This window comes from Canis lupus, chromosome 33, assembly GCF_048164855.1.
Source record: "Canis lupus baileyi chromosome 33, mCanLup2.hap1, whole genome shotgun sequence".
In the NCBI taxonomy this organism is placed as follows: domain Eukaryota; kingdom Metazoa; phylum Chordata; class Mammalia; order Carnivora; family Canidae; genus Canis; species Canis lupus.
Window position 1 is genome coordinate 24,883,987 of NC_132870.1, and position 15,860 is coordinate 24,899,846.

The 15,860-nt window shown below is 35.5% G+C and overlaps 1 protein-coding gene across 1 annotated transcript in view; it reads right to left on the reverse strand.

Moving 5' to 3' along the window:
* Positions 1-7,941: 7,941 nt before the first annotated feature.
* TACR3 (tachykinin receptor 3) overlaps positions 7,942-15,860 on the reverse strand; it is an 81,245-nt gene continuing 73,326 nt past the window's right edge. The window contains exons 4-5 of the mRNA XM_072810046.1: positions 13,876-14,072; positions 7,942-12,408 (exon numbers count right to left, since the gene is read on the reverse strand). Coding sequence (XP_072666147.1) covers positions 12,096-12,408; positions 13,876-14,072 — 510 coding nt within the window. The 3' untranslated portion in view covers positions 7,942-12,095. The remainder of the gene's footprint in view (positions 12,409-13,875; positions 14,073-15,860) is intronic.

A 15,860-nucleotide genomic window follows, 5' to 3' on the forward strand; every position in this document is an offset into this window, starting at 1 on the left:
ACATTTTATTTACTTATTCATGAGAGACACAAAGAGGTAGAGACATAGGCAGAGGGAGAAGCAGGCTCCCTGCAGGGAACCCGCTGTGGGACTTGATCCCAGAACCCTGGGATCCCGGGATCATGACCTGAGCAAAAGGCAGAAGCTCAACCACTGAGCCACCCAGGTGTTCCCAGCTTATTGGAAGAAATTTTTTTTAAAATATTATAATAACATAATAGCTTTCTGTGTTCCATTTCACTCTTTAAAAAAAATCTATTCAAAGCCATTTATTTCTCCAGTCAAACTTGACCATCATCTTTTCCTTCATTTCATCCCTCATCTTAAGAGGTTGATCTCATACAAGGAATGAATACATCTGTTTTAAACAGTATGGTAATAAAGGTGAATATTTCATATTAAAGTCTTCCTGAAATTAAAAAAAATGATTGCATTAATGTTTCTGGGCCAAAATAAAATGTTATGTACCCAGGAAATCCAACAGCTTCGACAAATAATGTAGAATAATAAAATATTCCTTTCATTGCTAGTAATTATTCAGGAAATTTACTGCATACTAAGTTTGACCTGAAAAGTTACAGAAAGGAAAGGCCTTGGTCATTTGTAATCATATTAATGTCCATTCATATGACTGTGATGCATGGCTAGAAGAACCCAAGGAGAATGTGAGGAAGATGTGAGCACTTGTTTGGTTGTGTGAATCTAAATTGGCATTATAAAAGCTGGCAGAAATAATCTATTTTTTGGCATATTCACATCTCAATACAGTTTTTTTTTTTTTTTCACTCAAGACAGTTTTAGTATTGGCTTTCTTTACTCTTAATTTTGAAAGTAATTTAACTGTTAGTGAAAAAAAAAAAAACCCTTGTGGATTATTTAAGTCTCCTTTCCTTTGTATACTCTGTTCTCTATGCTTGACTTTTCTTCTCTTTGGAGAATTCGTATTTATCCTTCAGGATTCAGCTCAAACATCATCTGTGAAAATTATTCTCTATGCATCTCTTCTTTCCTTGTAATCCCAGAGAGGCAGAGGTGCTCTCCTTAGTCTATTCCCATGGTGTCTCACAATAAATCTTAGTCAGTTATTATGTTGAAGTGAAATTATTGTTCATAAATGTAACTGAGCTTAATATTTTGAAGATTCAACAAGATAGATTCAAGATAGATGCTATGTTTATCAATAGTATCTTAGTGACGGATGGGAACTGTAGTCCAAGAGAAAAAAAATAGAGGAAACCAATAAAAGAAAATGACTATATAATAACCCTTGTCGAGATTCCATGTTCATCAATTTTCTGAATAATTGTTTTTCCATGTGGGACATTAATGTGCTAGTTAGCCAATGTTCTGGTATTTTCTCCAATTTCCTGTCAGTTTTACTAAAATAATATAATAAGAATGAGGACTGGAGTTTGTTTATTCATCAGGATAACTAGACCTCATGAGATGTCTGAGCATCATACTGATCAGCATCCTCTCTGAAAGCACTACATATTTTGAGACACTTGGTAGTGGTAGTGCATTTACTTCAAAATTACCACCTTAAATGCATAATATTCAGATTTAAAGATGAAGATAGCAGAATGTGAAAGGGTCGTTTGTTTCCTAAGATTATTATCAGAGACAGACACATACAGCCTTTACTTCAACCAAGTTCGTGTGGCTAGATCTGACTACTCTAGTCAAAGTCACAGGTAGTTTCTGAAGTCAAGCTTCCTGGATTCAATGTTAAATTTTACCAGGGCACCTGGGTGGCTCAGTCAGTTGAGCATTGAACTCTTGATTTCAGCTTAGGTCATGATCTCAGGGTTGAGATGGAGCCCTGTGTTGGGCTCTGCACTCAGAGGGGATTCTGCTCAAGATTGTTTCTCCCTTTGCACATCCCCCTCCTCGCTCATGCAAAGGTTTCTCTCTCCCAAATAAGTAAATAAATCTTTAAGATTAGGGGTGCCTTGGTGGCTCAGTCAGTTAAGTATCTGACTTCAGGTCAGGTCATGATCTTGGAGTCCTGAGATCGAGCCCCCCATCTAGGTCCCTGCTCAGGGTGGGGAGTCTGCTTGTCCCTTTCCATCTCCCCTGCTTGAGCACACTCTCTCCCTCTCTCGCGCAAATAAATAAATAAATAAGTCTTAATTTTTTTTTTTAAGGGTTAACTTTCACCAGAAGCAAGCTGAAATTTGGGCAAGATACTTAAAATCTATATTCTGTGAGGACAATCATAATCCTAAATTGAAACATTACAATTGTTGCAACCCCATTCTGAACAATAAAATGTCAATCATTTAAGAGTATTAGCAATGCAATTACCTAATGTTTAAATATTTTTAGCTGCTTTCACCTGTATCTATAGAGGTCTGTCCTTAATAGTCTGCTTTTCTGTTATCATATGAGGTGGGTGGGGACTACATTTTATATTTGACCATCATCTCCATGGATAAGATGGAGTTCCTGTGTAGCAAGGTCTACTTTGGTGAGTAGGGAGGTAAATTTCACAATTTTTTTGGGCGTTAGTCTGGATGTCTATTCTTTTTTTTTTTTTTAAGACTTTATTTATCATGAGAGGCACACAGAGAGGCAGAGACACAGGCAGAGGGAGAAGCAGGCTCCTTGCTGGGAGCCCAATGCAGGACTTGATCCCAGACCCTGGGATCATGCAGGGAGCCAAAGGCAGACACTCAACTGCTGAGCCACTCAGGAGTCCCTGGATGACTATTCTTAAGTAAAGAAACAGTATTGTTTTGACCTCTACTCATGAGGCCTTGAAATGAAAGGGTAAAGAGTTGTCTAGAGAATTTATGCTCTTCTTGATCTCTTGTGCCTTTAATATATAAGCAGAGAAAATTTAATTTCAACCAAACTCCTTCATTTTTTTAGTAATTAGCCATATTTGTCAAGACTGTCATTTTAGCATGAATTCTCTGAATATATAAACATATACCTATGGAAAATTGTCTTTCAGATATCTGGGTTCTTCCCCTAGTACCCAACATTTTTGAGTCAGCTTCTCTTGCTTAAAACCATCATATGACTCTTCACTGATCCAGGGTCCTCACGCACTTCTCACTAGGTCAGTTTCATTTGGTCTCTCTTTGCCTAGTTTAGGTTCTCAGTGGCTCTTTGGATGCTGAGGGTTTGTTGCTATCATGATTGCTTATTTTGAAATCTATTAGTTCAACTATGCATCCTACAAATTCTCCCCACCCACTTCACTTAATTATCTAAGACTTAATGGTGCTGTATTAAATTAAGAGTCATGTACTTTTGGGGTCTGCCCTTTAGAATCACAAAGTTGAAGTTTTATGTGTTTTCATGCTTTCCTTAGCCTGGTGCATAAGCCTGTGCTCAGGGGATATATTTGTTAAAATGCATTTGTGTCTCAGGCCACCTAGGACTGCCCATACAGATCCACTCTTAGGTTATTTGGAGGTTGGAGGAAAATGGAACCCAACATTTGAGACTTCTGATACAAATGAGAATTCTGATTTAGCACACAGGAGCATATTCTGGTGACTTTTCATTCATACACTATAGGATCTTTTCCTATAGATTTCCCAATACACTTTAAAACGAACTACAGGTGTTTTGTTATAAACTGAAAGAACATTTGACTGATATAAAATACAAATTAATCAAAAGGCTTCACCTTGTCCTCCTGAGATCTCAGACTGGGCATTTCAAGTTCTTTAGGTGGAGATTGGGTCAACATTCATTGTTCCTTGTTTGGCTTGTGAGAGTCACAGGAGTTATTTTAATTTCTACATGTGTTTATGAATATGACATTATATTTAGACAGTAATTATGTTAATTTCATCTAATAGTGATATCATCTGCCAATCAATAGCCAAATATTCTAACCTTTAAAAAACACAGCAATTGTTTTTTATGTTTGTAAGCCATGGTAACAATAAGCTTTATAAAAGTGGACATATTTCTTGTGAATACAATTAAAATAGAAAGCTTCACTCTTTTCCTGCAGAATAATGCTCTTGAAAATTTTTGTAACTTATACAGTATGTGCTTGTTAAGGAAAATGTGGTTAACGCAAAAATAAAAGGAAAATTGTAAACTGTGCATCTACTAATGAAAGATATTTACATGACATTTAAATATATATATTTTTCCCCAAGGCACCTATAACAAACATCTACCATCCTTATCAAATACCTAACATGTGTGTTTGGGGAATATCTACCAATGAGGCAGAACCTGTCTCCCATTTTATTTTATTTTATTTTATTTTATTTTATTTTATTTTATTTTATTTATTTTATTTTATTTTATTTTATTTTATTTATTTTATTTTATCTTTTTAAAGATTTTACTTATTTATTCATGAAAGATACAGAGAGAGAGAGAGAGGCAGAGACACAGGCAAAGGGAGAAGCAGGCTCCATGCAGGGAGCCCAATGAGGGACTCAATCCTGGGACTCCAGGATCCCGCCCTGGGCCAAAGGCAGGCGCTAAACTGCCGAGCCACCCAGGGATCCCCTGTCTCTCATTTTAGAAGCAGAAAATCTAATATTCATTTTCAACTGGGCTTGTTGCTAAGGGCATGCACCCAGCCTAGGCTACACCAATCAGATGCAGCCACCATGGGCTTTGGATTGAAAGCTAGTGAAGCAAAGCAGCAGAGATGCAGGAGGACCCGTTCCAATGAAGATGGTGCTGCAGTGGCACCAGCATGCAATTTCCAGAGGTTAAAGCAGCAGTATGTCAGCAGTGCGGGATGCTTGATTTTGATGATGGAAATTTTGCAAATAACAATGATTGTGCCCAGCAGTTCTGGTGGTGGTATCGCTACTTTCATGGCTCTAAGCTGTTCTTTTGCCTGTTGCCAGTGACTGCATTGCCCTAGGCCTGTTCTTTGGGTTCTCAGAAAGAGTTTGTTAGTTACCTGACATATTTTATAAAATTCTTTTTGACTGGGCAGCCCGGGTGGCTCAGCGGTTTAGCGCTGCCTTCAGCCCAGGGCGTGATCCTGGAGACCCAGTATCGAGTCCCAGGTTGGGCTCCCTGCATGGAGCCTGCTTCTCCCTCTGCCTGTGTCTCTGCCTCTCTCTTTTTCTGTGCCTTTAATGAATAAATAAAATAAAAATCTTAAAGAAAAATTATTCCATCAGTGTAGGTACACTGCAGTTCCATATGCATTTGAAGATTGACTTTTCCATTCCTGCAAAAGTTGCTGTTTATAATTTTAATAGGGATTGAATTGACGCTTTAGATTTCTTTGGATAGTATTAACATCTTAACAATACTAAGTTTTCCAATCCATGAGCATAGGATGTCTTTTCATTTATTTGTTTGCTTTTAATATCTTTTAGTGATATGTTGTGGTTTTCAGTGTACTATGTTTATGCTTCCTTCAATAATATGCGATTGGATTCAGTTTACTAGGGTTCTGTTGAGGATTTTTGTAACTATATTCATAAAGGACATTTTCCTGTAATTTTCTTTTCTTGTGATGTTTTTATCTGACTTTGGTATCACATTAATGCTGGCCTCATAGGATGAGCTAAAAAAGTATTTCTTTCTCTTCTATTTTTGGAAAGAATTTGAGAAGGCTTGCTGTTATTCTTTCTTTAGTTGTTTGCCATCTGGTCCCAATCCTTTAGTTTTTAGATATTTTTACAATTCTATCTTTTTACTTGTTATAGATATTTGAGATTTTCTATTTCTTCTTCAATGACCTTAGGTAATTTGTGTATTTCTAGGAGTTTGCACTTTAGATCATCTAATCTAGTATTTCTTATAATACTTTATCTCCACTTTCATTTCTGAGTTTAGTTATTTGCATATCTCTCTTTTTTCTTTGACAGGTTAGCTAAAAGTTTGTCCAATTTGTTGATCATTTCAAAGAACCAACTTTTGATTTCATTGATTCTCTCTGTTGTTTTTCTATTCTCTCTTTCTTTCATCTCTGCTCTCATCTTTGTTATCTCCTTCTTTTAGTAGTTTGGGGCTTAGTTTGTTCTTCTTTATCTAACTAGAAAGTGTGTAAAGTTGAGTAATTAATTGGAAATAGTTCTTCTTTTTTACTGTAGGCATTTATAGCTATAAATTCCCCTGAACACTACCTTCATTGCATCTCCTAAGTTTTGGAATGTATTTTTGTTTTCATTCATCTCAAGTATTTTCTAATTTCGCTTGTGATTTCTTCTTCAATATTTTGACTGTATAAGAGCATGTTGTTTAATTTCCATATATTTATGAATTTTCTACTTTTTGAGGGTTATTGGGTTCTAATTTCATTACACTGTGGTTGAAGAAAATATTTTTTTCTAACTGAAGTGGGAAGCCATGAGAGGATTGTGAGCAAAGAAGTGAAATGATATAATGCTATTTAAAAAGAATCACTCTGCTTGCTTTATTGAGAATCAGTTTTAGAGAGGGCATGGAGTAGAGGCTTTTGCAGTAATCCAAGTAGGAGATTATGGGGGCTTGGACCAGGTTTGTAGCAGTTGATATGGTACATATCAATTGAACCTTGGGTATATTTTGAGAGCTTAGAGGATGTCCTGATGCTTTGGATGCGTGGTAGGCTGGTGAAAATATTCTGCTTCTTTTTTCTCTTCTCTTTACGATAAATTGATACAATAGGGTAGAGGATACTTGGCTTGTATCTGAGTGGGTTTGAGGAAGTGGATCAAGTGCAACTGTTGGAAATGGATAGGCAATGCTGACACCTGACATGGAATTGTCTCTGGGCACTCTTCTTTGAGCACATGGGAGGAACACCAAGAGAGCAGTCTGTGGAGCCATCCTGGAAATCTCAAAAGAAATTTTTCTGCATTGTCTTCCTCATCTATTTTCTTTTGAAGTTTAACATTCCTATTCTTCAACCTGAAATGGCTGCATCTTTCCCAAGAAGTGAGTTTAGCCTCACATGTCCAAAGTCACTTCTATTAATTGGTTATTCTTAACCCTTTACCTACACAGCTTTCTGTACATATGGGCCCAGGGCCAGGTAGCAAATTCCCAAAACACTCATACATAATCCATGAAATCTTGTGCAGACTCTGAAAATAGCCCAAGTCTAAGTGATGGGAAGCTATGTGGCTACAAATGCCTCAAAGGGCTTTGGATGGAGGCAGAATGACACAAGCAAAAAATAATTTTTTTTTTATTCTCCCCATGCAAACAGTGTTACTAATAATGTTGTTTTGAACATTTGTTTAATGTTTGGCTTTGTCCTATTCATGCATTAGCTCATTCAATTGAGGAAATTATTATTTTTTCTTTTTTTATTTCTTTTTTTATTTTTTTCTCTTTTTTTATTGATATGTTAAATGAGGTCAGAGCCAAATCACTTGCCCCAGGTTCTCCAGCTATCAGTTGGCGAGGCTTAGATTTAAACTCGTCTGTCAATTGTTGAAGCCTTGAAGCAGTAGCTCTAAAATGCTATGCTCTGTACTTAACTTCATACTCTTTCTATTCTATATTCCAATTCATGTACTCCTGCTCTTCCAACAGAATATTTTCTACATTTTGATAACTTTTATTTATTTTTTTAAAAGATTTTATTTATTTATTCATTAGAGACACAGAGAAAGAGAAAGAGAGACAGAGAGAGACAGAGACACAGGCAGAGGGAGAAGCAGGCTCTACGCAGGTAGCCTGATGTAGGACTCAATCCAGGGTCTCTAGGATCAGGCCCTGGGCTGAAGGCAGGTGCTAAACCACTGAGCCACCCAGGCTGCCTGATAACTTTTATTTCTATAGATGCTTTTCTTCTGCAACAAGGTAACTTAGGAAAACTAGATATTTTTAATGAGGAAAACTAAGGAAGAAAGCACAAAATAATTCTGAGGTTGTGTGTTCAGGCAATATAGGACCTTCCATAATATATATTTTGCTAGCCAGTAGGAAAATATTAGGACAGCTTTTGCTTTTAATGTTATTTTTAATATTTTTAAAGAAAAAAGCAAAATCAAATCTGTCACATATTAGCACATATACAAAGGGTTTGCATGTATTAAATTATTCAGTATAATTAGAACAACTTAAAAATACTTTATTTACTAGCTACAAACTTTATATTCATCTATTTCTTATATACACAGAATTTTTGCCAAGCTATTTTACAACATGCAATCACTGACCTGTACAGAGCTATCGTACTTTATTCATTTTTTAATTTTTTAAATGTTTTTTTGTACTTTATTCTTTATTCTTGCTTAGTCCTGAGGGAAATTATTACAACATTATTCTAAATGGCAGGTGTTATGCTTCATTTTCTTAACTTTTGGAATGCTATTAGCAACAAATGAGATCTCAATTTGTTACTATTAAAAGTGTGAGAAATTGTAACTCTCTGATGACTTTGCATTTGTTGGACTAATTTACCAGACAATAATCAGAAGTTTTCTGATGAAATTCTGCATTAACAAAATTCAAGCTCAAATCTCAGCTGGCTAGCATTGATTTTTCACATTTAGTTTGTGCTTCTGAGGTTTGATACTAAGCTTCTTGGCATTGTTCTGTGTGCTTTGTAAGTATGGAGGTCACTTTGAAGTTGATCAGATCTTGGCAGGATCTGGAAAAGAATACAAATTTGACTGTAGGTCAGAATGTCACCATCATGAAGTTGGGAGATGGAATAATGCAGCAGTATACTGAACTTGCTAAAAAAATAAAGATGTTAGATAAGATTCTACAATAATCATGTTTGCGTGAATTTTTTCCTATGCAAGTAATTTCAAAAACACTTTTCCAGATTCAAAATAATGAAAATACAACATTCATTATTTATTTACTTTTGTCTTTTAAAAAATATTTAAAATGATACAAGTATTTCTGATTCTCTCTTTTATCTCAAAATATTTTGTATTTTTCTGTTGCTGATCTAAATCCAAAATATCCTACAGTGTTTTAACCAACTGCCTCATATTTCTAGCCTGCTTTTACCTTCAAATAATGAAAAACATTTGCAGTGAACTTTAGCATCAGAGAGTAGGGTGAGTTTTGGAGGTAAATTATCCCAAACACTAACAAATATGAAAATATCAGCATAGCTTTATTTAAAGTGACCTCTATTAAAAATGATTTCATGTGTATTATTCTCAGTGTCAAAATTCAGACAAAAGGGCTAAAGTATTCTCTCTTTCACATTGTTCTTGTTTTATTATTATTTTTTAAACTTTTGACCTTAAAAATTCTGCTTAGTAAGTTTTCATTTAGGAGTCGTAAGTACTGAGTTAATGATGTCAGTTTTCCCAGTACCATCTGGACCTACAGAATTTCTGTCCCAGTTGAAGGATGATATTTGGTAAGCACAGCAACAAGAAATCTACTGAAAAACCAAAAGACAAAAAACAAAAGAAATCAAACAAAGCAGCAGATTGAAGCAGTATTTTTCCTTAGATGTCCTAGCAAATTATGCTAAATTTTCCTACTGTGCAAAGACCAGGAGTTAGGTTTTTCAAACTGTATTTGGTGGTGGCTGACTATGGTGAATCTGAGGGCTGTACTTCACATTCACATTTTGCAGCTGAGTATGGTCCAGTGTATCGAGAAATTTATTTTTTTTAAAGATTTTATTTATTTATTCATGAGAGACACACAGAAAGAGGCGAACAGAGGCAGAGGTTAGAAACAGGCTCCATGCAGGGAGCCCGATGTGGGACTTGGTCCTGGGACTGCGGGATCATGCCATGAGTTGAAGGCAGATGCTCAACCACTGAGCCACCCAGGCATCTCTCAGGAAGGTTAATTAATGCTAGTCTCACAATCATTTGTAAATTTAAGAAGACAATGTTTGCTTTAAAATGTTAGACTTTTTCTTGACACTTTCACATTGTATGATAAACATTTACATGTTTTGGAATAGAACATTTAAAAATTATATTCAACAATTAAATACTAAATAATGATAACTTTGCTTATCCAAAGCATGCACACAAGCTTCATAGATTTTGTTAATCTTTTTGTGGCACCTCTGTAGTAACCACTTACTATTTTGGCATTCCATTTTGAATTTAATTCTTTGAAGCTGTTGGGATCTCTGGGTGGCTCAGCAGTTTAGAGCCTGCCTTCAGCCCAGGGTGTGATCCTGGAGACCCGGGATCGAGTCCCATGTCAGGCTCCCTGCATGGAGCCTGCTTCTCCCTCTGCCTGTGTCTCTGCCTCTCTCTCTCTCTCTCTCTCTCTCTGAATCTCTCATGAATAAATAAACTCTTAAAAAATAATTCTTTGAAACTGTTACATATGTTAGAAAGATTGTATTTGCACACTCCTATGTGTATACACATATACACATGTGTCCATTTATTGGTACAATCAGAAGAAGATGGAGTTCTTCAGACCTTTAACACTTTGTAACAATCAGATATGTCTGGCTTTGGGTTCAAAATAGGAAAGAAGACTGGAAAATTTAGTGTAGTAGCAGCAATTGACCATGATTTGTTGTTGAATAATTGCTTTTATCTTGTTCTTCAAAACAATAGTTGTTTCTATACTGATGGAGACATAACAATCCAGTAACACATTACAGGTAATTATTTTCACTGGATAGCTTTAAAAAAATCCCACGGAATATTTTAAACTTTATGAAAAGTTTACATTATACATCCATATTCTCAGAAGATTTCTCCTTTTTTGAGCAAAATTGACGGTATCTTTAGTTCAAAGAAAGAGGATTTATAAGCACTGAGGTCTGGAAGATAAATTCTACACTTAAAGTGTTTTCTTGTTTTTTTTTTTTTTGTGTGTGTGTGTTTTCACTATGGCTCTTGGAAATATGTCAATAAGTTTTTCTTATAGTAAACAGGTGCTCCTTTAGGACCATTAGCTCATTTATTCCTGGGAGATGTCTGAATTATTTAAACAGACAAAAGGAAAGTTCTCTGTGGAAAGGTGTGTATTATATTCTTGTTTGCCTGGTATTAGTTCATATGTATCCAAACTATTGTCCTGCTTCCTATTCTAACAGTTGATTGATTCACTTTTCTACATGTTTGTTAGTACATATAGGTGGTACATAGACTTTCTTTTCTAAGGATTTGTATTTGAGTATATTTTCTGATACTTTCCCCTAGTCCTTACTCTTTTTCTCAACGGAGGGAGAGGAGGGGAGAAGGACGCTATACAATTGATAAAGTCGATGTCCATCTTAAGCTTTTTCCTTGAGTTATGGGGTAGAAACACTTCTTCCTTTGGGGCTGGTAGATGTTCCTGTCTGCCATCATAATTATGAATTACTATCTTTAATTCTTGCCTAAAAATTGGTAGTCAGTCCATTTCAGAAATGAATGAATTTCCTCTCTTCTTCATTAGAAGGCATCTTTAGTGTTTTATAATCTGCCTGTTTTCTAAAAATTTTTAAATATTTGTGAAAAATAACATAAAGAGGATCATAAGAATTTTCTTTGTCCTTTTAAGGTCATTTTGAGTATTTTTTAGTTTAGTATAGTCAAAAAGTAAAGGATTATTTTTTCTTTTGAAGCCACTGTCTCAGAGAAAATAATAAAGAGAATGACATGTACAGCTGCCTGATAATTTTATTAGATTTCCTTTCCAATTACATTTCATGGAGAAGATCTTTAAATTTTTTCATCTACAAAGTGAGTTCATTTGAGCAAAGATTTTCATTAATTCCTACTCTTTGAGGCAATTTTCTTTCATTCTAATGGGAAAATGAGTCATTTAACTTTTTTCTGTTTTATAGCTATAGATAAAAATGAAATGTTTCTTTTATATATATTTTGTTTTTATTCACTCATAACATTATGTTTTTAAAGCTTCTTTCATCTCTTGGAAAAATCATATATCACTTTAGTATCATAAATGTATATTGAAAATTTTAAATGAGAAAAACCCAACACTCTAGAAGTACTTTTCAGATGTCTCTTTAGTTTGTTTCATGTAATAGTTTGGAGTTTTCAAAGAATCAATGGACAGCCTATTTTATTTTTGAGGGGACAGATATCTAAATAGTGTCTCTGTTACATTTCTATTCTACCTTTCTCAATTGAAGCATAGCTGCCCTCCAACTTGCCCTCTGTTTCCAGAAAGTAGGTGGGATAGCACTGCTAAACAGGATAATGGGGGATATGCTGACATCATGATGCCCTCACACTACTCTCTGAAGTGAAGTGAATTTAGGAATATTCATCCACAGATGTATAGGGTGAACTTATAAAACTTGAAGTGGTGGAGGCAGATTTGGAATTCCTGCGGGAGCAGCCACTGAAGCTTGGATCTCTTGGAGTCACTCTCTTCTTCCGACTGGATTTGGTGTTGTCTGCATCGCTGGGCTCAAACACTACTGTCATGGACTCCATCCTGGTTACCGTATACAGGCTGCTGTGCCGAGTCGGGTGAAACCTGATGGTCTTGAGCTCCAGCTCATCATAGTTAGAAAGTTCAATGAAAGGGCACCAGCGAAATGCTCTCTTGAAGCCAGCTCGAAATCTGAAGAGAAGCAGGCCACAGAAAGAAAACATCATGTTTTTAGGCGGAAATTTCCTTTAATTGCCACAGAAAGCCCTACTTACGGCAATTAAGCAAAATCAATTTTTGAATATGATTTTCTAGCCAAACTCTTAAAGCGTATGCCACAGGATTGGTACTAGTGTTTTCAGTTTTCTTCTTTGGATTTTAATTCCCTATCAATGAGAAGCAAGTCATCAAATAGTAAAAGCACAGTACTGAGTAATCCATATGCCAAAGAAACGTGTACCTTTCTTCAATAATTTTGTATATTTACTGAAGTGTAATCAAATTAGGCTTGGTGGTTAAGGCACTTAAAAATGACATATTTAAAAACAGCTTCTTTCAGAAATGTTTACACATTGATAAAGTCTCATTTAATGTTAGAATTAATTACTGATCTTAATGTTTTTCATCTAATCATATATGAAAGTGCAAAATCCTTTGCTTAGTAAACCTTTAAATGAAGTTGATTAAAAACAGATGTACTGTTTGTGGGATGGCTTGAATTGATATATGGCTTATGCAATTAATGAAAAAAAAAAGGAAGAATTAAGTATTTAACAAACTTAAGGCACAGTGCAGTAGGGGCCCAACTGGAAAGAGTTTAGAATTTAGCTCACAGTTACTTACATGAAATTCTATTTCTTGTTGTGCTCAAAACACATTGGTTTCTTAAGGGAATTATCAATCTTAGGAAATTTAACTCTGCTTCTCCGTGTGCTGACCATACACCCAAGGTGATTTAATCTGGAAACCACATTTTGCCTTTCCCTCAAGTCTTAAATTTGACTGCAGTCAAAATACTGCCTTTTAAAAACTGGACTTTAAAAGCAGCTTTTCCCTGACCGCTTCAATTTCTTCACAACCCATTTCCATGGAGACTGCACCCTCTCTTACTCACTAACCTCATTATATAGGCAGAAGGACTGGCGTTCTCCTTGCCCTTACTGTTGATTCTATAATCCTCACAGCAACATCTTAGATTTTGAAGTCCATTTATAAGACATCCTTGTTAATAGAGTTCACTGACATATGACATCTTCTCTCCATCTTATAGAAATTACCTGTATATTTTATGAAGTGTCCTCATTTCTCTGAGGGCTTAAGCACATATTCAACTCACCTCCTTCAATTATGATGGAAACATTTTTTCTGTGCAGACAAAATTCTGAAGGGTTTGGAGGGAGACTTTAGACCATATAAAAATTTCCCATTTAGACCTTTAAGTTCAGTCTTTTGAGGATGTAACTGTAAAGGTGGGATATTTCATAAAGTAGGAGGAAATTTAGAAAAAAAAAATCAAACTCTGTACTCCTCTCAGTGAATTTAAAAATATTTCCTTCTTTTGGGCATTTTTAGTTTGCACCAAGAAGCTGGAACAACATTATATGCTTTTAGCTAAGCCAGGAATTATGAGAAACTTGGGTTTGGTAATCTTGTTTCTACCTTTTATTCAGACAGCAGTAGATGATGGGGTTGTACATAGTCGAGCTCATTGCCAGCCAAAAGCTAGCCAGGTAGACCTGCTGGATGTATTTCCACCTATTTAACTGTTGATAGATTGCAGTGAGGATGAAGTAAATATGATAAGGCAGCCAGCAGATGGCAAATGTCACCACAACAATTATCATCATTTTTACAACCTAGAAAGAAAGAAGGAAAGAGGTCAATATTGGAAAATTTAAGTCATTAAATATATTAGTTGCAGTAGCTTACTGCAAATCATTTTTCTGCCAATACAGTTACATACATAGCATGCCTAAGGATTAGTATTTAAAAAGTGGGAGGTAATATAGGGATAGCTGCCTAAGATAAATCTCAAGAAAACATGCTGATGTCACCATTCTTTCTTTACTGAACCCAAGTGAATGGATGGCACTAAATCAAACAGAAACAGGGATGCCTGGGTGGCTCAGTGGTTGAGCATCTTCCTTTGGCTCAGGGACTAATCCTGAACACATCAGGCTTCCTGCATGGAGCTTGCTTCTCCCTCTGCCTATGTCTCTGTCTCTCTCTCTCTTTGTGCTTCTCATGAGTAAATAAATAAAATATTAAAAAAAGATTTAAAATGAATCAAACAGAAACAAATGTATTATTTGGCCTGAAGACAATAAGTGTTTATAAAACTCTAACAAGCCTAGGGGAGAGAGGAACAGGATTTGGCTGTGCTAGCATGAAAGGTAAAATAGCAGAGATTCTGTATCTAAAGAAACTGACTGTTGAGTCACTGTGGGGATAATGTAAGCTATAAGGGTTGGGCTGGTTCCTCAGTATTTATAATAGTCTGAATATAGCTTAAGACTCTTCAGATTTTTTTATTCTACTACCATGCCCACTAAGCAACCTTCTGAATATTAATTTGGTTTCACTTGTAATCTGGTATTGGGAAAAGTTTCTCTGGATAGTGATTATGTGTATTCACATTAGTCTGAGGAAATATCATTACTTTTGAATTTATACATAGGCAGCCAACTGGTCTATACATTAAGTCATATGAATTTGGTAAGCACGGATCATTTCCTTGGTTTCCACACCTTTGAAACAAAATATTCTGGAAAACCCTGGCCAAAAATAGCGTATCAACCTTTATTCTCTACCACTAAGCCTTAAGTTCCTAAATGACAGAAAGGATGTCTTAATTATCTTAATATTCCCAGCATCTAGCACAACCCGAAGTATATAGCTGAAGGTAAATAATTAGACATGGAATGAATGAATAATGAATGACAATGCATATTTTGCTATAATAAGTTGAATGGGAGGATGTTTTATGTGTCCCTAAATGAAATAAAATCTGTCCATTGTTTATGACTATAAGAAAAGTAGACTCAAAGCAGCTTGGCTTTGTGTGGAAAAGGAAATAGTATTCTATGATGACTTCATTTGATATTTCTCATTAGTAGTCTACCTACTAAATTTGGCTATACTTCTTTTGGCAATTTAGAAATAGGTAAATAAAATATTTAGAATGATATATGTTAAATAAAATAATTTCAGGGTTTACCCTTAGTCAGATCAGCACACAAATCAGAGAGAGTCCTGACATAAATGATCTATGAGGCATCTTAGACTATGAAAATACAGTATTCATGGACTGGATTCATCATTTCACTGCAAGTTAGGGATTTGGATGGAAAATTGGCAAGGTTAAGAGTCAAGAGAGATATATATGATTCTAGGACTAGGCAAATCGTGAAGTGGATCAATCTGGAAGGCTCTTTCCCAAGGTCCTAATCACTGAACCATCCAGGTAAGTAGTATTGAGCTGATGGAAATTGGTCATCAGAGCTGAAGATCCAGGTCAATAGCTCACTGAAGGCCATTACTGGCCTTACCATCTAAAGGTTTTTCTCAGTGCTCTTTAAACTTTAAGCCCTTTTTTCTTTTTTCTGAAAAGCTGTGTTCTGATTTCTATATTTATGTCTCCTATT